The 26,614-nt window shown below is 38.9% G+C and overlaps 2 protein-coding genes and 1 pseudogene across 2 annotated transcripts; 2 read left to right on the top strand and 1 right to left on the bottom strand.

The window, feature by feature from the left end:
- The first annotated feature begins 5,413 nt into the window (after positions 1-5,413).
- Positions 5,414-6,367, top strand: LOC125121387 (olfactory receptor 1B1). Its single transcript, XM_047769615.1, has one exon. The coding sequence runs from the start codon at positions 5,414-5,416 to the stop codon at positions 6,365-6,367; it is 954 nt and encodes a 317-aa protein (XP_047625571.1).
- Positions 6,368-13,783: 7,416 nt separating this feature from the next.
- LOC125120925 (olfactory receptor 1J4-like) lies at positions 13,784-14,758 on the top strand (annotated as a pseudogene).
- A 9,100-nt stretch (positions 14,759-23,858) lies between these two features.
- LOC125121386 (olfactory receptor 1Q1) lies at positions 23,859-24,803 on the bottom strand. Its single transcript, XM_047769614.1, has one exon. It carries the CDS (start codon positions 24,801-24,803, stop codon positions 23,859-23,861), a length of 945 nt encoding a protein of 314 aa, XP_047625570.1.
- Between the last annotated feature and the right edge of the window lie 1,811 nt (positions 24,804-26,614).

The following is a 26,614-nucleotide window of genomic DNA, read 5'->3' as shown; positions in this document are numbered from 1 at the left end:
TGCCAATCAAAAGACTCGGAGCGGCAGATTAGATAAAAAAGCAAAAAAACCTTCAATCTTCTGCTTACAAGAGACTCACCTTAGGGCAAATGACACTTATAAATTGAAAGTGGGTGGAAGGGAAAAGATGTTTCATGCCAATGTTTCAGACAGGAATGCAGGAGTTGCAGTATTCATATCAGACAAAATAAACTTTAAAACAAAGGCCATAAAGAAAGACAAAGAAAGACACTATTTAATGGTTAAAGGATCCATAGAAGAAAAGGATATTACAAACATCAACATACATGCACCTGTTGTAGGAGCACTCATATACCTACAACAAATATTAACTGACATAAAAGGAGAAATTAATGGGAATACAATCATAGTAGGTAATTGTAACACCCCACTCACATCAATGCACAGATCCTCTAGACAACAAATCAATAAGGCAACAGAGATCCTAAAAGAAACAATAGAAAAGTTAGACTTAATTGACATTTTCAGGACATTACATCCAAAAAAATCATACTATACCTTCTTCTCAAGTGCACATGGATCATTCTCAAGAATTGATCACATATTGGGGCACAAAGCTAACCTCAACAAATTTAAGAGTATAGCAATTATTTCAAGTATCTTCTCTGACATCAATAGCAGGAAAATATTTGTGAGTGCATATGGCAAACAAAGGCTATTTTTACTATATAACTGCTAAGTACAAGATTTACAATCTAATAAAACAAGGGCAAAGGATATAAGAAGATAGTCCACAATAAAGAAAATAAAAATGACTTTTAGGTAGTTAAAATACATTTAAAATATGTACAGTGATGAGATGTTTTAGAATATGATATATCAAATCAACAAGTGCATTCTACAAGTTTCTGAAAAATCTGAATTCACTTTGGTGAAATCACACCTACAATGATTGTAGCACAAATGGTGGCAGCAACAAAAACAATTATGATTTGAGCCTTTTACTACATGGAAGTGCTTATAATCAGAAGTTTATATATAATACTCTAATCCTTATACCCATCATTTTTTCATTTTAAAATTCGGTGTTATTATCACTTTACACATAAGTTGATGAGAACTCAGAGGTGTTAAATAATTGCCAAATTGACAGAATATAAAAGTGGTAGATCTCAGAATTGTATTTACTTTTATTTGGCTCCAGAGCTATACTTTTAGGTCATTACATCATGTGTATAATATCTCAAGAAGAAAATAATGTGATGACTGAGAGAGTGATTTGGATAATGAGACACAAATGTCTGCCATGTGTGATGCTTAGGCTTTGATTAAGTAGTCTCCCATCCCATCAGGATCCATGGCATGAAGTTATTGCCAGGGATTTGAAGTGCTCTTAATTTTCCCTTGAGACTGTGTCCATACTTTCTTGCTCTCTGCAACGGCAGGCTTTGTACCTGCTTTCCCCAGGTGGCTCTAGGGGAAAGGTCTCAGGGGCCCCACAATCTCTAAATCTCACCTCACCTCCCTAGTCCTGACTTCCAGCTTCGTGCACTGGTCTGTCCTTCAATACCATCGCCAGACCCTTGAAGACTGATAGAAGCCTGGAGCCACAAAGTCCAGAGTCAGAGAAGTCCTTTCTTGCCCAATGAGGGTGTGGGTGGGGAAACTACCCTTGACCAGTTCTTACCTCTGTCAATAACAGATCTCTCACTCTGGTTCTCCTTTTTATCCACACAGCCATGCCCCTCTCTCTCCTCACCCTGAGAGTCTCTTCCACTAGCCTGCCTTTCTGTTCCCATGCTGATGCCCCATTTCTCACATCTGCCTACCCTTCTCTTTCATTTAAACCATTCCATGACCTCCTTCTCCATTCTGCTCTCCTTCTGCTCTTTCCACATTTCCACCTTTCTCTTCATCAGCATCCACACACCTGTCTCCTCCAAAGCCTTATTTCTGCTCACTGATTCAACCCCAAACATTAAAAATTTTCCATCCTCAAGTATGCTTCTTTCTCCTCTCATTTCCAAAGTTCCTCCCCTTATTTGCTTATTTTCTCTCCATTCATCCATTCACTATATGAGTCTCTTTCCATCCTTCATTTCCATTGTGTCTCTTTCCCACTACTTTGTATTCTTTGTTTTCTCTTCCAATTTATTCTTTTCTCCATTGTGTCTTGATTTCTGTGTCATGCCTCACATTGTTCCATTTGGTCATCTCTTAGAAACTACATCAATATTTTTATAAATAAAGAACTACATTGTACAGCAGAAAGTGGTAGAAAATTGTAAATCAACTATATTTTATTTAAAAATTAAAGAAAGAAATGTAGAATGTAAGGGATGGGAGTTTAGAAGAAACTCCCTATTTGACAGTAAATTCTGTTTTTAAGTAATTTTCTTAATTTTCATCATATACATGAAGGTTATAATCAGTATACACACACATACATAGACACACGCATACACAGTTATATCACACTCATATAACTCATTCAGAATGCCAGCTGTCCTCCGAGTAAAAGGGAAGGCAGTTTTGGCATCAACTAGGATATTTTTTAATGGGTACACATTTCTTTGATCTTGTTACTTCTTAGGAAACTCTTCATAACCTCAGCCTGTCCCCAACCTCACCTAAGCACATAAGACCTGCACCAAATAATTCCACAAGCCCTTTTGCTTGTATTCATTGTATTACTTACCACAGTGATTTTCATCCAATGCTGATTTTTCTTTCTTTCCACACTGTGGTTTCCTCATTGTGTGGTTTGTTTTTTAATGCCCCATCACAAGCAAGAAATCACTATTTGTAGAACAGATAAATTAATCAACAAATGGATGAAAAATGAATCTTCTTCTGGATCATGTGATTACCTTTTGCCCTCAATCTAGCCAAAATTATTTCCTGAGAACAGTAGGCAAATTCAGGTATGTACGATTAAGACTAATTTTTAAAAATCACATTCTTTTTGTTCACCCTGCTCTCAGGTATTTCCAGAGGCAGAGATTACAGTTGCTCATCATTATTAAAATAAAAATTTGCTTTGTGAGAAAAGACAGTCATTCCAATTGCTTTTAGGAAATATGAAAAATACCCCATGTGAATGATTTGTAATAATTAGATCCACATTTTGTCCTCTTCTTCATACTCCACCCCTTCTGAGCTTTTCTTTTGATGGTCCTCCTGTCTCTTTTTCTTTTCTGTCTTAATCATTTTCCTTGAGCTCCTCATCTATATTATATACCCTCCCTATATACTCTGTCTCATTATGTACATTTTTTTACCAGAATGATAGTATGGACCCTACAGCCCTTTACTGGAGAAGTGAGGCAGCTATGTGTGCATTTATTTTTTTAATTTTATTTAGTTTATATTTTGTCCTTTTAGAGCCGCACCTGCAGCATATGGAAGTTCTCAGGCTAGGGGTCGAATCAGAGCTCTAGCCACAGGCCTATACCACAGCCACAGCAACATGGGATCCAAGACGTTTCTGTGACCTACGGCAGAGCTCATGGCAGTGCTAGATTCTCAACCTCCTGAGCGAGGCCAGGTATCAAAACTACATCCTCTTGGATAATAGTTGGGTTCATTATTGCTGAGCCACGACGGTAACCCCAAGATGTGCATTTCTGAGGACTCAGTATTAAGTTGGCCAATGGGATCCTAGGATTAGATACATTCTTCAGTTTTACTCTTGATGCCCCTTTATGGTGAAGGTCTTGGGAGAAGAAGAGAAAAAATGTAAATAGAAAAGACATAATAACTGAGAGATGGAAGATGAAATTAATAATTTTACAATATGATGGAGATTGAAAAAAAATATGTCAGGAATGTAGGGGATAGTGGTTAATAATACCAGTCTGAGAATGGTTTTTATTTTAGCCCATCAATCTGCCTCTGTCTATCCATCTATCCATTTTTTGTTCTTTCTTTTTTGGGTGTCCCACATCATATGGCATTCCCAGGCCAGGAATCAGATCTGAACTGCAGTGGTGACCTACACCATAGCTTTGGCAACACTAGACCCTTTAACCATGCTGGGCTGGGGATTGAACCTGCATCTGGGTGTTGCAGAGATCCCACTGATCCATTGTGCCACAGCAGGATCTCCTCTATACCCGTATTTATATGTACATGTACTTTCCTATTTGTGTATGCCCACTCACCGAAAGTTTAGCCTTTTGACTGTTCTGAATTTATGTGGTGGTGTCTACCTCTTGTCTCATGCAAGCCTATTAAACACTCAAGTCCTATCCCATATGGGGGGTAACACTTAAGCCTCTGGGCTCTGAAGACTGATTCCATGTCCCCTCCCACTTACCTGTTACCACCACCACCATCACAGATGGTTTAGATGTTAGTTTTTCTTATCACTCCTTGATTATCAACCCTTGTATTTCTCTAACATTCTTGAAAGCTCAGTTTTGAACTTAAAAGGATGATTATTGTATTTTTCTAAATTTCTTTCCATGTTGAGTGAGAGCGTGTTATTTATGCCTCCTATTTCAGGAAGGTAAAGTTAAAAAAATAGCATGAGAAGTTCTACAGGAATATGAGAGCTTAGCATGCTCAGAAAACCAAATAAAAACTGTAAAGTACTGACAATGAAAATTGCTTTCAAGCCAGTTCCACCTATTTGGATTTCATTCTGAAGGAATTTGGAAATTTTATTCTGACATGTATGTGTAAAAGTTCTACCAGGCGGGATAAGTAAAGAAACTAGTAATTAGAGTATGAAAGTAGAACTGGCCAGAGATGCTGAAATTTAAATAGTGTTAGAGGTCTGAGAGCAAAGGATGGATATAAGGAAAAACAAGTCAAGAAGTATGGGAAGTGAAGGGGAGATTCCCCCATCCAATCAGATGGATGATGATGCTCTTAGCCAACTGAATCAAATAAAAAGGAAAAATAAGTTATTTCATGACAACCAGAAGCAATTACACTGTAAAACTTAACTACATATAAAGAACTATTTCCGTCCATATTATGTATTAAATGGAATATCATATTCACTACAGGTTCAGATGGAAGAAATAATGAGAACCACCATGGGATGAACTGTTAGTAGAAGATGAGAAGTTAAAGATGGTGAGTGCAGGAATTTTTTTCATGAAGTTTGGCATTGGATATAAACAGTAGTTGGGTGAAAAGACCATATTGAAGGAAGGGTTTACAGCTGTGTGAGGGACTTTATCAGGGTATAAGGATTACATAAAAGAACCCATTAGAGTTGGTGAAAAAGAAGAAATAAAGGAGACAGTTCTAGAACAAATGAACAGAATAGAGTCATAGACTTGGAGGAAGCGCCATAATGGTCAGTTGAATTTAAGTTCTAGGAAGCTTGAAAAACATAAAAAAAAATTAACTAGTCTTTAACATCTCATTGCTATGACCCATGACTTGCTTTTGATTTTTAAATCAGATTCTCTTTCAGGAAGACTCATTGTCACTCATCATGGGCTGTGCCCCTAATGCCTCACATTCTCCAGTCTTCTTGCTTCTCGGGTTCTCAAGATCTAGAGTCCCCCACAGTATCCTCTTCCTCCTGTTCCTGGCTGTTTACCTGACCACCATAATGGGGAATGTGATTCTAGTGCTGCTCATCTCCTGGGACTCCAGGCTCCACTCACCTATGTACTATTTGCTCCGTGGGCTCTCCATGATAGACATGGGGTTGTCCACAGTCACCCTGCCCCAGCTGCTGGCCCACTTGGTCACTCGTGACCCAGCCCTTCCCATGGCCCGCTGCCTGGCCCAGTTTTTCTTCTTCTATGTATTTGGAGTTACAGACACTCTTGTTATTTCTGTCATGGCTCTGGATCGCTATGTGGCCATCTGTGACCCTCTGCACTACCACTCAGTGATGAATCGCAAGCTCTGTGCCCGCTTACTGGCCTTGAGCTGTGCAGTGTCAGTGGTGCACACCATGCTGCATGTGGGGCTCCTCATGCCTCTCTCCTGGGCTGGGGATGCTGAGGGCAATGTTCACCTGGCCCACTTCTTTTGTGACCACCGCCCACTTCTACGAGCCTCTTGCTCTGACATCCGTCCCAGTGAGTTGGCCATATTCGTGGAAGGTGGCTTCCTCATGCTGGGCCCCTGTACCCTCATTGTACTCTCCTACCTCCGCATTGGGGCCACCATCCTACGTTTGCCTTCAGCGGCTAGTCGCCACCGTGCGGTCTCCACCTGTGGGTCCCACCTCACCATGGTTGGCTTTCTCTATGGCACCATCATCTGGGTCTACTTCCAGCCTCCTTCCCAGAACTCCCAGGATCAGGATATGGTCGCTGCTGTGATGTACACTGCCATCACACCTCTGGCCAACCCTTTTGTGTACAGCCTCCGCAACAAGGATGTCAAGCATGCACTCCAAAGGCTGCTTAGGGGAGGGAAGGTGGCCTCCTGATTAGCCTGCCTCATGCCATATTGGTTAAGTGAGGAGAGAGGTGGGCAGACAGGAGTATGTCTGCTTTTGGAGTTGAGTGGGGCAGTTGGCCTGGACAATTTATGGAACTCCAGATTCAGCTTTTGTTGATATGGTACTCTGATAGCTGTGAACATTCCAAATTCATGCTGGGGTTTCCTCATCAACATGCCTCTGGAATCTTCCCTCAGGCCATTTATCTTGACTTATCACAGTGGATAAAAATGAGTCACTAGGCCTGGATTGTTTAATTCCAATATTTTGAAGAAATATGTTGATACTGGGGTTCCCATCGTGGTGCAGTGGTTAACGAATCCGACTAGGAACCATGAGGTTGCGGGTTCGGTCCCTGCCCTTGCTCAGTGGGTTAACGATCTGGCGTTGCCGTGAGCTGTGGTGTAGGTTGCAGACTCGGCTTGGATCCCACGTTGCTGTGGCTCTGGTGTAGGCCGGTGGCTGCAGCTCCGATTCAACCCCTAGCCTGAGAACCTCCATATGCCACTGGAGCGGCCCAAGAGATAGCTAAAAAGACAAAAAAAAAATATATATATATATATATGTTGATACTATTGTGAAATTCTGAACTAAAGCAGAGACAGTGGAGTTAATTGCAGTCACCTTGAACTTGGTGTTCTTGCCTTTGGGGAGTGTATTGGTGTATACCAGAGAGTTAGTGGAAGAGAAGAATTCAGGTGAATAAAGATGGTAATTTCCTACCTTAAAGTGAGCAAATATATGCCCAGAATTGACTGTGAAATGTGGGCCATGATTTTTGTATTCCTCATGCAAACCCCAGTTTCCATGGGCCTCTCAGAGTGTGAGCATCTTATTCTGATACCTGTGAATTCTATTTTATATACATTAATTTTAACTTACATTTCTCAAGTAAAATATATGGAGGAAATGCAAGCTAAATACTTTGCTGTATGAAACAAGGAACAGGGAACTATTTCAACAGTAGAGGGAAAAATTGCCTATGTTTAGCTTTTTGGAGACTGGACATTGGGCTTTTTAATCGACGTGTTATGGACAATAACACTGCAGAAGGTCAATGTGTTGACTTGATACATTTGTATATTGCAATGTGATTATCAGCATAGCGTTATCCTCTATCATGTCATATGATTATCATTTCTTTTCTGTGATGGTAACAATTAAGACCTAGTTTCTTAGAAACTTTGAAGTTTATAATACAGTATTGTTGTCTATAATCACTGTGCTGTGCCATATCTCCAAGACTTATCTAACTGTAGGTTTGTACCCTTAAGCGATATCTCTCCACCTCCCCCATTCCCTAGTTCCTGGCCACCATCATTCTATTCTCTGTTTTTGTAAGTTTGGTTTCTTTAGATTCCCAGTGTAAGTGAGATGATACAGTATTGCCTTTGTCTGACTTATCTCATTTAGCTTAATGCCCTGGAGGTCCATCCATGTTGTCATAAATGGGCAGGATTGCTTTCTTTTTCATGACCTAATAATATTCCATTGTAGGTATGTACCACATAGTCTCTATCCATTCATCCATTGACGGACACTTAGGTTGTCTCCAAATCTTGGCTATTGTCAATAATGCTATAAGAAACATGGGAGTGCAGATATCTTTTTGCAGATATCCTGTTTTCATTTCCTTTGGATATATACCTAGAAGTGGAATTGCCGGATATTATGCCGGCTGTATTTTTAATTTTTTTAAGAACCTCCATACTATTTTCAATGGTGCCAATTTATATTTCCACCATCAGTCTCCAAGGGCTCCCTTTTCTCCACATCTTTGCCAATACTTGTCTTTTTGATAATAGATTCTAAAGTGTACAGTGCTACTTTCATTGCCTTTTTTTTTTTTGGCCACACCTACAGCACGTGGACATTCCCAGGCCAGAGGCTGAACCCACACCACAGCTGTAACAAGATCCATGTCAGTAACAATGCCAGATCCTTATCCCTCTGAGCCACAAAGGCACTCCTTTATTGCAGCTCAGATTTGCATTTCCTGATGAGTATTGATGTTGAGCATGTTCTTAGACATTTGGATATCTTCTTTTTTGTTTCATTTTTAAAAGTTTTATTGAAGTATGGTTGATATACAATGTTGCAGTAATTTCTGCTGTGCAATTAACTGATTCAATTATGCATGTACTCACATCCATTTGCTTTTAGATTCTTGTGTCTACTCAGATCTGCTCATTTTTCAATCAGATGTTTTTGTTTTTCTTATTACTGAATTGTGTAAGTTCTTTATATATTTTGGATATTAACCCCTTTCAGATACACAGTTTGCAAATATTTTCTCCCATTCTGTAAGTTGCCATTCCATTGTTTCTTTTGCTGTGAAGAGGCTTTTCAGTTTGATGTAGTGTCATTTGATTTTTGCTTCTGTTGTTTGTGCTTTTGTTGTCATATCCAGAAAATCATAGCCCAGATAAATATGGAGTTTCCTTCTTGTTTTCTTTTAGGAATTTTATGGTGTCAGGTCTTATGTTTAAGTCTTTACTCCATTTTGAGATAATTTTTGTGTCTGGTATAAATAGAGTTTCAATTTTATTTCTCTATTTGGGTCTATCCAATTTCTCCAACACCTCATTTTTTGAGGAGATTATCTTCCCCACTCTTCTTCATTGCCTTGTCAAGAATCGATTGACAAAGATAAATGGGTTTATGCCTGGGGTCTGAATTACAGTCCATCATTTTATGTATCTTTCCTTTTGTAACTACCATATTCTTTTGATTGCTATAGTTTTGAAATAAGTTTTGAAATAGGGACAGGTGAGTCTTTCAACTTTGTTCACACCAACTTTGGTTTTCTTCCAAGATTGTTTTGAGTACTCATTGTTCCTTGCAATTTCATATGAATACTAGATTTTCTCTTTTCCGCTTCTGCAAAATGGTTCACTGGGATTTTGAGAGAGATTGCATTGAATCTGTAGGTCAATTTGTGAAGACTTGAATGAAATTACATACCTCAGTGGGAGGTGGGTCATGTTCCAATGAAGGACAAGCAGTGTAGACTGGGAGATCGTGAATGCCAATAGAGCCATTTGGAGCAAAAAGTGACAGAGGAGGAAACTCCAGGGGCCATTACTCCCTTGAAACACCAAAAAATTGGCAAATACCATCAGAATCAATATTATAGGAACTCTAAAAATAGGAAGAACTATGCATCAAATACAAGAATAAAGAGTCAGGATAAAAGTCACTGAACCAGGATAGAATATATTTGTGGAATTTTAAATTACCCAGACCAACAACTACATGGTCTTGGTCACAAGAGTCTGCATTCCCAAGAATATCTCCAATTTTCATATAATCTGAGTTTTCAGTATGGTGCTCTATCTTCTGCTGTCATGTTTAAATCAGATATTATGAAGATGATAGTTCTAAAATAGAGAGACAAAATAGCTAGATGAAATCTAGCAAAAGGATGCAATTGGGTGAGGGCAGGAAATGAGAAAGTCACTGGTGAGCAGAATGAAAACATAGTTGCCATCAGAGTTGTCCCATGGCTATAATATAAAGCCTCATGCTTTGCAAAGAACTCAGCTATGTTAAGATGTTTGTATTAATACCAAACACTCAACAATTACAGAAACTATATATTAGGAAAGATGGCTTCTTGAGATGATGTAATGGAAACTGAGTTGCCCTTAAGGTTGTCTTTTGCCTTAATGTTGACATTATATGAAACAACAGTGTCCCCCAAGGGGTAGAACTTCTCTACAGACACAATTGTTTTCAGAAACTTTATAGTTTTTGCCTCAGTGAGATTTAGATATAAGGATGGAGAAGGAGCAGGCACCTGAGCTACAATCCCAGTTGATACAGGAAGGTATAATGGCTCAGCCCATTCTAATTAATGTTTCACCTGAACAAAATTGGAGCTTCCTGGGGTTGGTAGAATCCCGGAGGCAGTACTTGTGAGCCTGCCTCATTGGGATGAGCTGTTCTATAGAAAAGCTTCTTTGGAAGATGATAAAAAAGGAATCCCTAATTTTCTGAGAAGGTGGAGAAGAGGGAACACAGCTCTACCCAGATTTTCTAAATTGAGTGTGTGATATTAGATACAGAGAAAAGGTGGGATTACGTTTACACTGTACCATAGTAGTAAATAGAAAAGGGATAGAAAATAAAAAATTATCATTTTCTTGCAGAAAACAGTGTGACATTGGTACCCAAAATGCTACAGAATAGAATGAGGTACAAATATTAGTCAAGGAAAGCAATGAGGTAGTGGAAATGTCAATTATGACACAGAACAGTATTTTTTTTGACTGAAAATATGAAGGCTTAGTTGGAGAATATAGTCATGCAATCAGAGAGGGTATGGAGAGACAGGGCACAGTGCCAGATGCAAGAAATGTGTGACAGAGGACCTAATTTATTTTGTGAGAGTTTTTAAGATATAGTCTTGAGACAGATCAAAAGAGATTCAGATCTATACATCTCCGATTCAACCTTTGTGATTCCTCCACACAGGGGAACAGTCTAGAAATAGAATTTAAATCAAGGAGGCATTATGTAGAGCATATTCCTGACATTTAGCTATGGATAAAACACTGAGGACTCATATGTCCCTTGGTGCTTTCAACGGAGAAGAAAGACAAGGATGAGCATAATTTGGGCTTGACAGCATAGTGCTCTCCCTTCCTCATGACGCTGCATGTCCCTGACGTACCAGGTGGGAACTGGGAAACCAGAGAGAGTTTTCTGTCTTGTTCCCAGGGATTCTCCCTTTTGTTTCTTTCTTCCTAATTTCAGTATAGTTTACCTCTTTGAGGTGCACAAATCTATATACGTGTGTATCTTCATATTTCTTCTAAAGGAATGACTCGCCTCTCTGTCCTCTCCTGTACCAGCATCATGGTCTCTCAAAGTTGTCTGAACAGGACCCACAGAGCTCAGCCTCTGATGCGAATTGTATTAAGATATTGGAAAATAACAAAGGCACAGAGATGAGTACTGAAGAAGTCAGCCAACAAGAGCACTACCACTGCTTAGTACTATTTTTGTGTTTAACTGGCTTTAACATACTGTTTTGTTTTGCTTAAAAGCAAATGGACTCACATTATTATAGTCTTATCCTCATAATAGGTAAATCTATTGTTTTTGACTTTCTTTCCTTCTTGAAGAGAATTTTCTCTCACCTTTTCCCCATGAAGGGACTTATTCAATCGTTCTTCCCATTTCTTCTCTTTCACCTTCATCTAAGCCTCTGTGCAGATGCCTGTGTGTGGCCACTGCCTTGAATGAAGGATAGGATCACAAGAGCATATCATTTGAGCTATATCCACTGACATGGAGAAGGCTACAGGAAGAAATAAAGACAAAAGAACAGACATTGGAAAACATAAGTTTTTTCTTTATCTGTTAAGCTCCTGCTTAATATATGATAGAGAGAGAGGTTCTTAAGATAATTTTGATTATTTATCTGAATATTAGGAATATTCTCTTTTAGAGGGGTGAAACACTGGTCTCACTAAAGAGTAAATGTAGGGAGTTCCCATTGTGGCTCAGTGGGTTAAAAACCCAACTTGTTTTCATGAGGCTGCAAGTTCAATCCCTTGCCTCACACAGTGGGTTAAGGATCTGGTGTTGGTGCAAACTGGGGTGTAGGTCACAGATATGACTTGGATCATGCATTTCTGTGGCTGTGGAATAGCCTGGTGGCTGTGGTGTAGCCTGGCAGCTGAAGCTCAGATTAGACCCCTGGCCTGGGAACTTTCATGGGCTGCATGGCAACCCTCAAAAAAAAAAAAAAAGGGAGGGGGGAACCATGACCCTGGCACATCATTTGACTCTGCATTGAAAAATACAAAGTTATACTCATGTAAATGTTTACTTAGTTTCAGAATTTACTTGGAAGACTTAACTATGGCTATTACTCATAATTTGTATGTCTTCAGAGTTAACAATACACAGATCAAGGCGCAGCTTTTCAAATGTTGGGAGGGTGCAGGGCTGAGGAAGATAAGTGGAGTCTGAAGTGGATGGAATATAAATTGAGGCATACCTTTTAAAAGCAGGAAAGCAACTAATCAAAGAGCTAAAACCATCACTGAAAAATTGGGGAAAGGAGCAAGAGATAAAACTTCATCTTTGGAAATGGAGACCTGAAATATATTCTTAAACTGATACATAGATACATAAGCAAGTAGATAGTCTTTAGAGACATAGAGGTAATAAAAACCACCACAAGAGGTAAAAAGGTAAAACTAAATATGGAGGTGTATACACTTAGAGCAAGAGACCTCTACTTTTTATTGTGTGTTCTCTTACACTCTACTATTTCAAAATTACTTTTCTTACCTTCATAAAGAAACAGATCCTTCTCTGTAATGCAGTCTCAAAAATTTACCTCTTTGGTGTGCCATAACTCTGCTGATAGGGAAAACCTGAGCAGAAAAAAACCTGAGACTCTCACCCACTGGCAGATTGTATTATTCACTGAAAATTAATCATTAATAATGTCAATGATTATATGAATCACAGCTACCCTCATCCCAGGTAAGTTCAGTTGCCTTAATGGAACAAGAGCTCACCTACCAGAAGAACAGAAAACAGAAAACAGAACTGAGTTTAAAAAAAAAAAGTATTGGGGAAATAAAAATTGATTACAATTAAGACAAAAACAAGACAAAGAAAGAATGGGCAATGGGGCCCTAATGTTCAGCACAGAGAGCTGGGTGTGATGGTGCTGTTCAATGAAAACTGAAGAAACATTGTAAATCAACTATAGTGTAATAAAAATTTTTTAAAATGAGTTTCTGGACACACAAAGCTGGAGCCAGCTGTTCACTTCAGTCCTTCATCAGAGATGTATAGAGACTCAGACATCTTCCCCTTCTCTTTCCAACTCTGACAACTAGTGATGTGTGGTGCTTAAGTCCAGTAAAACTATACAGGGTTACGTCCAGGGTTGAGTCTGTTGCTCAGACCCTAGAAGACCTTCACTAGAGTAGTCCCTTTGCTTTAGCTTTCCTACCTGTAGTGTGAGGCTGAAAGTAGTTTCTACCATTGGGACTGTCGTGAGGATCTAGTGCATGATATTTAGTATGCTCTGTAACTCTCAAAAGCACCAGAGAAACTGTGTGTTTTGTGCTGTCTTCCTTGTTATACAGTGCATTTCATAAAAGCTAGGACCATGTGTGATTTCTCCTACTGTCATTATGTCAGCTAAATTGAGAGATTTTTAAGTGGTCAAGAAATGACCCTGGAATATACTGAAGAGTAGGTGGGTAAAGTCGATGAATAATGGAAAGGGAAGGAAATAAAAGGAAAAAAAAAATTTTGTAAAACTGAGGACATTCATGCAAGAAAAGATATTTCCTGAAAGTACCCCAGAGAAAACTTCAGCATTATTTTTTCCTCACGCTTGCTCTTTGCAGGTGATGTGGATCGAGTCTCATGACCACTAGAAATAGGACAGAAGTAACTGAATTTATTGGGCCTGTCCAGCTGGCCAGAGATGCAACCAGTCATTTTTGGGATTGTCCTTACCACGTACCTGGTGGCAGTTATGGGCAATGCCCTGTTAGTAATCGTTGCCTCTCAGACCCCAAGCTTCAGACCCCTATGTGTTTCCTACTCAGCCACCTTTCTTTTATTGACATATTTCTGACATCCATCACTGTTCCCCAGATGCTGGCACACATGCTGTCTTGGAGTAAAACCATCTCCTTTAACTGCTGCCTGATCCAGCTCTTCTTTTTTATGGCTGTGGACAGCATGGAAGGCCACTTGGCCATCATGGCCTACAACTGTTATGTTGCTATCTGTGACACTTTAAGATACTCAGCCAGCATCAGCTGTCTCCTCTGTCTTTGCATAACACTGACCTCATGGGTGGTAATTAGTCTCTACAGCCTCCTCTTTAGTGTCCTGGTCCCCCGCTTAACTTTCTGTGGCAACCAGGTCACCCATTTCTTCTGTGACATCACGTCTTTTCTGAAGCTCTCCTGCACCCGCCCAGTGGTCAATGAAATGCTAATATTTACGGAGGGTGTAGCTGTGGTGGTCAGCCCCTTCTTCTTTATTTTAGGTTCCTACACCCGCATCGGCATTGCCATAGCCCACATGCACTCAGTTGCTGTCCTGTGCAAAGCCCTGTCCACTTGCAGCTCCCACATCCTGGTTGTGCTGCTCCTGTATGGCTCTGTGATCCGCATGTACCTCCGACCCTCCTCCAGCTATGACCTGGACCAGGATTGCCAGGTTGCCATCTTTTACACAGTAGTTACCCCCATGCTAAACCCACTCATCTACAGCCTGAGGAACCAGGAGGTGAAAGGTGCTCTGCAAAGGCTTTTTAGGAAATTCTGTGTTTCAGGAAACTTCCAACTGGGTTCCCAGGCAAAAATGGAATGGCAGCACATCTCCTGAAGCCACAGAGCTAAGAACTAACTTGAAAGTGCCTCACATAGATGGGTGATACCCTTCATAGCTGGTAAGTTTCACATTCCTGTGGGAAAATCTTCCCTGAGCCAGGGAAGTGTATGCATGAATAGAGATCTGGTCCCTGTTGACTGACCCCAAATCTCATGACTTTGGAAATGAAAAGAAATTTTAAGATCACCAAATCTGAAGATCTCATTTTCAGATCTGATATGGGGCATAGGATATTACTAAGCCAAATGGTTACAAACCAGTGTGACCTGCAGAAGTTGATGACTTTAGTAATGGCATGGCAGGTTCTATTTTCCAGAGAGAAGTCAACATGTGTTACTGCATCTTATGGTGAAGTGATTTTAGTAAACTATAGGGTAGCCTAAGCATCTCTAAAATTGTAATAATTTTGTGATCTCTTGTCCTTCTCTACTCACAGTTAGAATAAGTAATTCATTACTTAGAGTTGACTGAATTATTTCATCTGAACTTTCCAGTCACTCCATTAAAGACAGTGTAGGTCACTGACAATGGAGACTGGAAGGGGAAGTGTTCACAATGGCTCCAACACCAGGGGTAGGTCGTCATATTTGGAACATATGGTAGGCAGAGCTGTTTAGACACACTGATAGCCCAGCTGTAATGTGTAAAGGAAAAAGAACAATCAAGGATGGACATGCAAATGGGTGGAGTCATTATACCATGAATTTATCTGTGGAAGTTTCTGCAGAATTGTAGGGCATGTCGATTTGGTTGGGGGGGGCAAAATCAATAAATCCACTTTAGCCATGATAATTTTAATTTTGTGATATCTATCCAAATGAAGATATTTCGTAGGCAACTGAATACATAATTACTGAAGCTCAGAGAGGGATCTTAAGATAGGAATGTCATAACAAAATGTACATGATAGTTGAAGGCATGAGACTGGATAAAATTGCCCAGAAAGGGAATGTAGAAGAGAGAAGAGGACTATAGAGAGAGCTCTGTGCTGGGAGTGGTGTCCAACATTTCAAGGTCTAGGAGAGGAGGTAGCAAAGGAAACTGAGAAATGGCTATTCCTAGGAAGAAAGCAGGTAAATTTGGTACATCCGAATCCTAGAAAAGAATATTTCCAGAATATAGAAGTGATCACTCTCTCAGAGATGAGAGCTTATTAAAATGAACCTTTCCACATAAAAGAAACACATGGACTTGGAGAATAGACTTGTGGTTGCCAACGGGGAGGGGGAAGGAATGGGATGCATTAGGAATATGGGGTTAATAGATGCAGACTATTGCTTTTGGAATAGATTAGCAATGAGATCCTGCTGTATAGCACTGGGAACTAAGTCTAGTCACTTATGATGGAGTGTGATAATAATGTGCAAAAAAAGAACGTATGCATGTATGTATAAGTGGGTCACCATGCAGTACAGTAGAAAAGAACAAAATAATGTATTGGGGAAATAAAAAAAGTAAGACTTGAAAAAAAAAGTAAAGGAGATAAACAACAAGGACAAAAAAAAAGAACAGATAACTAATTTTTAGACTTGAAAAGATATACATGATTGAAAACTTTGCTAAGGACTGTTCTGTGAAGTTTTGGAGAACAATTACAATTACAGTCTTTTTTTGAAAACACTGCAAGAGAGTAAATGGGGTCTGTGTTGAAAGATAAGATACTTCCTCAGTATAGTTTGGGGTTTTTTTGTGTTTTTTTTTGTTTTTTTGTTTTTTGGTTTTTTGTGTTTTTTTGGTAGGAGGTAGATAAAAAGTGGTGTGGACCTTGAGAAGAACCTGAGTAAAGAAAGAATTTCTTCTAATATTCAGAAACTCTAATATTAAACATGCATGTTTGCTTATAGAAATGATCCAATATATATTTAGAAATTAATGATTCAAGGGAAAAAATAATTAACTGCAAGAATAAAGTCCTTGAAAGGGGATAAGCATCTATTAAGTGGATGACTTTATCAAAGGAACTGAGAGACTTCTTCCCTTCAATAAAAAGTCAGAGTATGTGGATTCAGATGTGGATGGGCTGGTGGAATTGATGGCAAGAACATGACATATACTTGAAGAGATTTCTACTGAGAGCAGTGGGAGCAGATTTGTTTTAGAGATTTCTAGAAAGGCATGCTAGAAACTATGTAAAAACTATGCTAGAGTTTGAGAAATTGAAGTACCAGGAATGTTAGAGTAAGCCCCAACTCTGCCAATATGGAGTGTCCATTTAGGTAACTTGTTCATGAGTTAAAATGTAGTCAAATAAGCATGGGTAGGTGATATCCTCCAGTAATATGCAGCTAATCAAGAATAGTCATGAATAAACAAAATGTTAGTTTTATCTCAGGTTGAGGCTTTGCCAGGTAGAGCAAAGGGAAGCAAAAGAATGAAAGGTGTTTACAAGAAAGCGGTTATAGTTCTGGACCCTAAAGTGTTTTCTTGTTAAATGAGAAGGAAGGGCATACATGAGGTAATAGTGAAAAACAACTTCACAGGAAAATGCTCTCATTGGTGTCAGAGAATTGTTGGAATTGGAAAACTAAATTTATTTTATCGAAAGAATAGAAGGTGATAAGAAGTAAGTTATTTAAAAATGAAGATTTCACCAGCTGTGCAGTGATTATAAGGGCAGTGTCTAAGATACGGACCACATGGCTGGGGGACTGAAATGGGGTCCAGTAAAAGATTGTTGAAGCTAAACAGTACAGGAACTGAGAAGTTAAGCTGTTAGCTACATAAAACATTTATATAGAAAATTGTATTTCTAAGAATGAAAATTAAGCAGTGTTGGAGAAAGTTAGATAATCCGATGTTGAAGTCATCAAGGATTGAGGGAGGAAGACCATAAATTTTCTTAATTTTTCAAATAAAAATTGTATCTATTTAAGGCATACAGCATGATGATTTTATATGATTACTATGATCAAGCTTATTAATGTAACATCTCCTCACATGGTTACCATTTTTGTGGATGATGAGAGCACCCAGAATCTAAAAACTCTTAGTGCATTTCCAGGATTCATTGCAGTGTTACTGAATACAGCCATCGGATTGCACATTAGATCTCTTGACTTATTCCTCCTACACAACAACTTTGTATCCTTTGACCAACATCTACCATTTCCCCCAACTCCCTGCCTCTGATAACCTCTGTTCTATTCTGTTTCTATGTATTTGACTTTTTAATATTCCAGATAATAAGATGCATCATGCAGTTTTGCTTTCTTTCTATGGTCTGGATAATTTTACTTAGCAGAATGTTCTCTAGCTTTATCCATGTTGTTGCAAATGTCAGGGAATCCTCTTTTAGGGATGAATAATATTTCATTGTCTGTGTATAATATGCCACAATTTCTTTGTCCTTTCATCTGCTGACGGACATGTAGGTTGATACTGTGTCATTTAAATTGTGATTAATGCTGTGATTTACATGAGATCCCAGATATATTTTAAAGGCTCTATTTTCATTCCCTTGTGTATATACTGAGAAAAGGAGTTGCTGAATCATGGGCTAGTTCTATTTTTAATTTTCTGAGGAAGTTCCGTAGTGTTTTCCATAGCAGCTTCATCATTTTCCATTCCCACCAACAGTGTAAAAGGATTCTAACTTCTCCTCCTCTTCACCAACTTTTGCTATTTCTTATCTTTTTGATAAAACTGGTTCTACCTGGTGTGAGGTAATTTCATTGTGGTTTTGATTTACATTTCCCTGGGGTTAGGGATGGTGAGCACTTGTTCATATACCTTTTGGAAACTTTGTATGTCTTCTTTGGAAAAATGTCTATTGAGGTCCTTTGCTCATTTTAAATTAGGATAATATATTTTTTAAATATGTTTTTCTTTGGTTTTGTTTTGCTATTGAGTTTTATGAACTCCTTATGTATTTTGGCTAGTAACCCCTTGCCAAACATATGGTTTGCAAATATTTTATTTCATTCCATACGTTGAAACTTGTTGATTATTTCTTTTGCTGTGCAGAAACTTTTTAGACTGATGTAGTCCCACCTGTCCATTTTTGCTTTTTGTTTGTGTTTGATGACATAGCCAAAATATATTGCCAAGACCAATATCAAGAAACATTTTTCCCGCGTTTTCTTCCAGGATTTTTATGGATTTATGTCTTATATATCGTCTTTAATTTATTTCAAGTTAAAACTTTTGTGGCAGGTGTAAGCTAGGGGTCCAGTTTCATTCTTTTGCATGTGGATATCCAGTTTTTCCAACACTATTCAAGATACTATCCTTCCCCTTGTGTGTTTTTGCATCGTTGTCAAAGATTAGCTGACCATATATGCTTTTGGGTTTATTTCTAGACTCTATTATGCTCCATTGGTCAATGTGTCTGTTTTTATGCTAGTACCATACTGTTTTTTTTTAATTACTACAGCTTTGTAATATAATTACAAATCAATCAAGAAGTCTGATGTTTCAGCTTTCTTCCTCTAAATTGTTTTGTACTTTTAGAGTCTTTCATGGTTTCACACATATTTTACATTTTTTTGAATTTTGATAGGGATTATGTTGGATCTGTATATCACTTTGGGTAGCATGGATTTTTAACAATAGTTATTCTTCAAGCCCATGCACATGAAATAGCTTTCTATTTATTTGTGCCTGCTTTAGTTTCTTTCATTAATGTCCTTAAAATTTTAGTCTAAAGGTTTTTCACCACCTTGGTTAGACTTAATCCTAAATATCTTATTCTTTTTGATATTATTGTAAGCGAGATTGTTTTATTGATTTCATTTTCAGATGGACTGTTGGCAATGTAAAGAAATGTACCCCTTTGAGAGATAAGGAGGTGGTATTTTTAATTACACTGAAAAAAATAGAGATAAGTAGTTCTTTTGTGCCAACATATGATCTTCCAGAAATGATTTTCCTTAATAGGTCAGAATGAAAGAAGTCAGAAGCCCAAGGGAAAATGCTAAAGGTCTTGGCTGAAGGTGGTATAGGGTAGTGGTTAAGGGGACAAACTCTGGAGACAGATACAGTGAATTAGAATCCCAACTATGTCATTACTTGCTGTGTTATTGTTTTGTGCCTATGGATAACCAGTAGACTTGACTAGCCCCTCTGTGATTTTTATTATGATTGCAAGTTGTCCCCAGCAGTTCTTTGGAGAGAACTTTGAAAAAAAAAAATGGTTTATGGCTCACAGGTCCTGGAAAGCACAAGGCACACCTGGGGCCATGCAATGTGGTTGCAGAAATGGGGCAAGAGTGTGGGCTTGGGGTTATGCTTTTATTGGGGTTGAAGTTAGGGGCCTAGGCTTTCCGGGGTTTACTTTTTATTGGTGGATTTAAATCAAAAGAACAGTAATTCCCTGTTAGCCTAGTTAGTAGGGATCTGGCTTGTCACTGCTGTAGCTCAAGTCAGTATTGTGGATTGGATTCAATTCCTGGCCAGAGAACTTTCACCTTCTCCAGGCCTCTGCAAAGGAGCAAGAATTTAAAGCAGAAGAAGAAAAAAAATCAAGTGCCCAAATGACTAGTTCATTTAATCAATCAAGATCTCTAAACAAAATGGGAGAGGGTGGATGGGGACTGGTTTCTTAATATTCATAGCTGGCTATGTTTTTATTCAAGGTAGCCTTTAATGTGGATTCCTCCTCAATTAAAGCTTAAGTTAAGTGCTTGCATTACAAAAAAAAAAAAACGAACAAAATACATTTTTAGGCATCCACTACAGTGGAAAAGTTGACAATTGTGCAACTACTCTGCCTCAGCTATCCATGTGTAAAGAATGGAGAAGTGGTATCTGTCATTAAATGTTGTTGTAGGGATTTGATGAATACAATACAGGTAAAAGCACTGTAACAGGAACATGTTCACAGTAAGTACCATATATGAGTATTTTATTTCTATTGTTATTATTACTGTTATTATCAGTAGCATATGCATGAAGAAATACTGGGAGAAAAGGACAAAGAGGGGCTAGATATGGTTTGATATACCTATATGTTCCTCAGTGCTATTGATGAAATGAGAACAAGGCCAGGAATTAGTCTCTTTATAGACTGCACAATAATTCATAATATATATATATATATATATATATATATATATATATATATATATTGAATTGGTTGGGATTTACTTCAAACTACTGAATAAAAAATGATCTAGGAGTTTCCATTGTGGCGCAGTGAGTTAAGGATCCAGCACGGCCACAGCTGTGGCGTGGATCACAGCTGCAGCTCAGATTCAGTCCCTGGGCCAGAAACTTCCATATGCTGTGGGTGAGGCCAAAAGAAAGAAAGAAGAAAAAGATACAATCTAAAACCTCAATGACTTATAACCAACTTTTATTTCTCAGTCAAAACTGTGTAGCCTTAAAGAGGCAACTGTGCTTCAGACCCCAAGTCAAGTTCAATTCTTCAGTGTATTTCTCATTCTGAGATCTAAGCTAATGGACCCTAACTATATGGAATGAGCTTTTCTTCTCATGGTGAAGGTTAGTTCTCAGGAGGGCAAACCAAATGTTTGAAACCCATTTAAAGCTCTTTATTCAAAGCAGCATTTGTTACCCCTGTTCATAAACTGCTAGCTAGAGCAGGTCCAAAGGTAATGGGATGGATAGGTTTATTCTGCCCTCTGTGAAACCATGGCAAGGAAAGGAAAGGAAGGAAGAAAACTGAACAAATAATACCATCTATCTAACTACTAAACACAACAAACCAAAATTCTATTAGTATTCATGAAGATTAATTCTAATTTTTCACTGTCATAGACAATGACAGTATATTCAACATAAAATACATATGTGTATATTCACATATATATTTATTGATTATATATATTCATTTTGTGAGGTAAATTCCTAGAAGAGGAAGATATCTAAATACAAAATTTTTGATGGAATTGCCCAATTGCATTTCAAAAGTGTTGACCTAGTTTTCTCTCCTTCAGCATTTCTTCACCTTAAGAAAGTTCTTTCCATGGGAGCAGGGCAAATTCCTAGAAGAAGCTACAGTGATAAGAGGTGAGACTTATTGTTGGTAAAGAATGAAGATCCAAAATGAAACTGCCACCTAAAGACGGAAAAGGAGAAAGGTGGGTGTGGGAGGCAGGGCAGAGGAAGTATGAGCAAACAGGGAAATCCAAAGGAAAAGCATTTTGTGTGTAGGATCCTTTCTACAAAATGTGAAGGGCCAGAGTTAACTAACCAAATGTTGGCTTTATTATCTTGTTATTATCATTTGACAAGTGCCAGGGCCCCCTTTGCCTTGGAAGAACTTATTATTCTGGTGTAGTCAAAGACTTAGGAGGTGAATAGCTTCTCAAATCCATTTCAGTGGGGTAAACTCTGACAAAGCCTTATATATAGGCTACAGGAAACTCTTCTTCTAGCTCTTTACAGAAAAATTATTACAATTTTAGCTCCTTCTTGACTCAGTGCCATAACACCTCAGATCCTGTAATAGAAACTTTATCCAGACAAACGGACTAAATCAGACCACACTTGCAACATCTGCCCATGTCCTGGGAGAACCCCTTTCACCTTTCCCTTTTGATCCTATAACCTTGAAACTGAAGAATCAACATTTTAAGAGACGTCTTGGCTCTTGGACCCATTCCCCGTGTCCAGCACTGATTGGTCCGCAGACAAATATTAGTAACAGACAAGTTCCACATCTCAAGTATAGAAAAGACCAGGAGGATCCTGAGGCAGAAGGAGGGAAGTAATCCCAGAATAGTGAGGCTCCTGCTCACTAAGAAAACACACGTCGGATGGGTGTTTCAATCTGGAACAGCCGTAACTTTTCTCTTTGTTTTCTTTTTAGGGCCTCACCTGTGGCATTTGGAAGTTCCAGGCTATGGATTGAATTGTAGCTACAGCTGCCTGCCTACGCCACAATCATAGCAACATGGGATCTGAGCTGAGTCTGTGACCATAGCTCACAACAATGCCGGATCATTAACCCACTGAGTGAGTCTAGGGATCAAACCTTCAACCTCATGGACACCAGTCGGCTTCATTACTGCTGAGCCACAATGGGAACTCATGGAATAATCATAACTCTTAACCCGCTAGTGGACATTCCTGATTATGTCCCTCTTCCTATTCTGAAGTCGTTCCCCCATGTCCTTTGCCTTGGTAGAAGGAAGGAAATTCCTCCATATTATAGAATATAAATGCAGCACTATTGCTCTTCCAGTGTCCGTGAGAACTAGAGCATGGGAGAGTGACCAAGACTTGTCTAATGAGATGCACCACCTTATCATGAATCAAGAGGTTTTGGGTGCAGAAAATAAGTGAGCAGTTCTCTCTGGAGGTGATCACACCTAGCTTTCCAAGTGCTATGCCCAGTGACCATTTCTGGTAGTGCTGGTGGGATTACAAGTGGCAGTGAACAGAGTTTGGTGGCTATAGTAGTGACCTTATCACACCAATGCTGGAATATGATCTTGAATGTGGCTCTGCCTATATGATCTTTCTGACGCCTGTCTTTTTGATTAAGCCTATTTTCTTAGCTTTATTGGAAATTCATCCATGAGTTTCATGTATACTTTTAACAAACTCATTTCCTCCATGAATAAGCAGAATTGGTTTCTGTTGCCTGCATCTAAAAAACTTGAGAGGTTGCCAAAGGGGAGGGGGAGGGATTGGGATAAATTGGAAGTTTGGGGTTAGTAGATGCAACCTATTCCATTTAAAATGGGTAAAGTTCCCTGAGTAGCACAGGAAACTATATCCAATCTCTTGTTATGAGACATGATAGATGATGAGAAAAAGAATGTAAATATATGTAAGACTGGGTCACTTTGCTGTGTAGCAGAAATTGACAGAACATTGTAAATCAACCATAATAAAAAAATTTAAAAAATAAAATTAAAAAACCCTCTTAGTGTTATAATCCTGGTGTTAAATGGCAGGCTCAGAGAATACCCTCACCTATGATTAAAACCACGGTACTGTTTTACACTAAGTACATAGTTTCATGTGCTTTGGGTTTAAGAGTTATCTCTGGACAATATCCAGTGAGTAAACCATGGTATGAACCTAATTTAGATATTTCTGGGACATTCTAAAGGAAGCAGGTATCTGAAGGACAAAACTGTTCTCCCAGAATCGTAGAGAAAACTTGGAGTGGTGTTTTGGGGTTTTATCTAAATAAGGAAGTACGTAGTCTGCTCATCCATTTTCTCAAGGCTCCCTTGACATCCCCGTTCCTCAGGCTATAAATGAAGGGGTTCAGCATGGGGGTCACCACCGTGTACATGACTGTCAGGATGCTACCACTGGCCACTGAGTAGCTGGGAGGGGGCCGGAAGTAGACCCAGGTGAGGGTACCATAGAATATAGCCACCACAGTGAGGTGGGAGCCACAGGTGGAAAAGGCTCTCCACCTGCCCTTGGCTGAGGGGCTCTGGAGGACCACTGAGATGATGCAGGCATAGGAGGCAATGATGAAGGCCAGAGCTCCATTGATGACAATGACCCCCTCTGTGTGAATCATCAAGGTGTTGAGGTGGGTGCTGGAGCAGGAGATCTTCATCAGAGGGTATAGGTCACAGAAGAAATGAGGGATCATGTTGTCTGCACAGAATATCAGCCGACCCATGAGAAGGGTGTGCAGCAGGGCATGAAGGTGGGAGAGGATGTGGCACAGGGCCACCATCTGTGCACACAGCCTTCTGCTCAGAATCATAGGGTAGCGGAAAGGGTGGCAGATTGCGATGTATCTGTCATAGGCCATCGCAGCCAGGAGGAAGTTTTCCATGGCTGCAAAGCAAATGAAGAAATAAGTCTGAGCCAAGCAGCCTGTGAAGGAAATGGCCTTTGTAGGAGAGAGAATGTTGTGCAGCATCTTGGGGACCGTGGTGGAGGTGGAGCAGATGTCAGCCAAGGCCAAGTTGCTGAGGAAGATGTACATGGGGGTTTGGAGGCGTGGAGTAGAGACAATCAGTGTGATGATGGCCAAGTTGCCAGAGACGTTGATGGCATACATGAGTAGAAAAAGCAGGAAGAGTGGGATCTGCTCTTCCTGGTGGGTAGAAATGCCCAAGAGAACAAAGTGGGATACACTGGTCCAGGTGGTATTGTCCATCTGTCCATAAAAAAAGACTGTTATGTTTTAATCGAGGTATAGTGGATATATAACTTTATACTAGTTTTGGTTGTACAACATAACGATTCGAATGTGTATGCATTTTGAAATGATCGCCATGATAAGTCTAGTTAACATCTGTTCCTGTATGTCATTACAAAAGTTGTTTTCTCTTGTGATGAGGACATTTGAGATTTACTCTCTTAGCTGCTCTCAAATATGCAGTACTGTATATTTTGAGTATTTTGTGCATTTAATTTTGTATTTTTGTATATTTTGGTTAGAATGTACCATTTTTTAACCACAGTCACCATGCTGTACCTTACATCCCCGTTATTTATTTCTTTTATAACTGGAAGTTTGTACCTTTGGACCCTTTCACTGATTTTGCCCATCCCTCTCACCTCCCACCTCTGGCAACCACCAGTCTGTTCTCTTTTTGAGCTTTTTTTTTTTTTTTTTTTAATTCCATGTATAAGTACGATCACACGGTATTTGTCTTTCCTTGTCTAACTTGTTTCATTCAGCATAATGCCCTCAAGTTTCATCTATGTTGTTGCAAATGGCAAGATTTCATTCTTTTTTTCAGATGGATGAATAGTATTCCATTGTATCTTTGCCATCCGTTCACCCATTGATGGACACCAAGCTATTTCCTTGTCTCGACCACCACAAATACTGCTGCAATGAACTTAGGGGTGCATACATATTTTAGAATTGGTGTTTTTGTTTTCTTTTGATAGATACTCAGAAGTGGAGTTGTGGGATAGTATGGTATTTTTATTTTTAATTTTTGAGGGATTTCCATACTGTTTTCCTGAAAGGATTATTTTTATAGACTTGGATATCTGAGCAGACTGTTTAGTTACTATCCCATTTGTGCTTCAGTGTAAACTACACATGGTGTAACATGGTGTTGATAAAGGAATCAAGTACTTTATTATTTTCCAGAATATTGAGACATGGGTTTTTAATTGTCATTAACATCATATTGTCATCATAGTTAACATTTACAGAGCATTTTATTTAATAATGAATTTGCTGCATTATTACATTCAAATCTTAAAATAACACCACGTCTATTATTATTATTATTATTATTATTATTATTATTATTATTATTTCAGTTTTACAAATTTGAAAACTGAGGCCTAGAACTTTTAAACTCATAAAGGCAAGATCTGGAATCAAAGTCATAGTTATGTGACTTCAAAGGCTATCCTAGTGACACAGTATAGCAAGACTCCACAAACTAAAAGTAAAACATCTTATTCTAAGAAGACTTTTCTTTCTTTTTTTTTTCTTTTTTTCTTTTTTTTCTTTTTTTGCTTTTTAGGGCTAAAAGTGTGGCATATGGAAATTCCCAGGCTAGGGGCTGTATCCGAACTATAACTGCTGGCCACTGCCACAGTCATAGCAATACAGGTTCCAAGCCACCTCTGCGACCTACACCACAGCTCACAGCAATGCTGGATCCTTAACCCACTGAGCAAGGCCAGGGATTGAACCCGAATCCTTTTTACTGAGCCACAATGAGAACTCCTCAAAGACTTGTTGATGGGCTCCATAACCAAGGGATCTCCTTGTTAAGGGGGATTTTAGAAGTGATTTAGTTTAACTGTTTCTTTTGGGGGGAAATGTATACCCTGGATGGTACTTGGAGACTTTTCAGAATCCATAGATACGATTTTTAGGAGACTCACTTTCCAGATTCTCAACTTTTATATTTCTCTTTTCTAAAAATCATTTTTTCTTCATGATGTCATGTCATGCATTATCCTGTCTCCCACTTAACAAATGAAAGGCTTACT

The sequence above is a fragment of the Phacochoerus africanus genome, chromosome 2 (genome assembly GCF_016906955.1).
Source record: "Phacochoerus africanus isolate WHEZ1 chromosome 2, ROS_Pafr_v1, whole genome shotgun sequence".
In the NCBI taxonomy this organism is placed as follows: domain Eukaryota; kingdom Metazoa; phylum Chordata; class Mammalia; order Artiodactyla; family Suidae; genus Phacochoerus; species Phacochoerus africanus.
Note: the sequence above shows the minus strand (reverse complement) of the source record. Positions and strands in the feature narration are given on the sequence as shown.

Coding starts and splice junctions, on each gene's coding strand:
- LOC125121387 (XM_047769615.1), top strand. CDS start 5,414: ATGGGCTGTGCCCCTAATGCCTCACATTCTCCAGTCTTCTTGCTTCTC.
- LOC125121386 (XM_047769614.1), bottom strand. CDS start 24,803: ATGGACAATACCACCTGGACCAGTGTATCCCACTTTGTTCTCTTGGGC.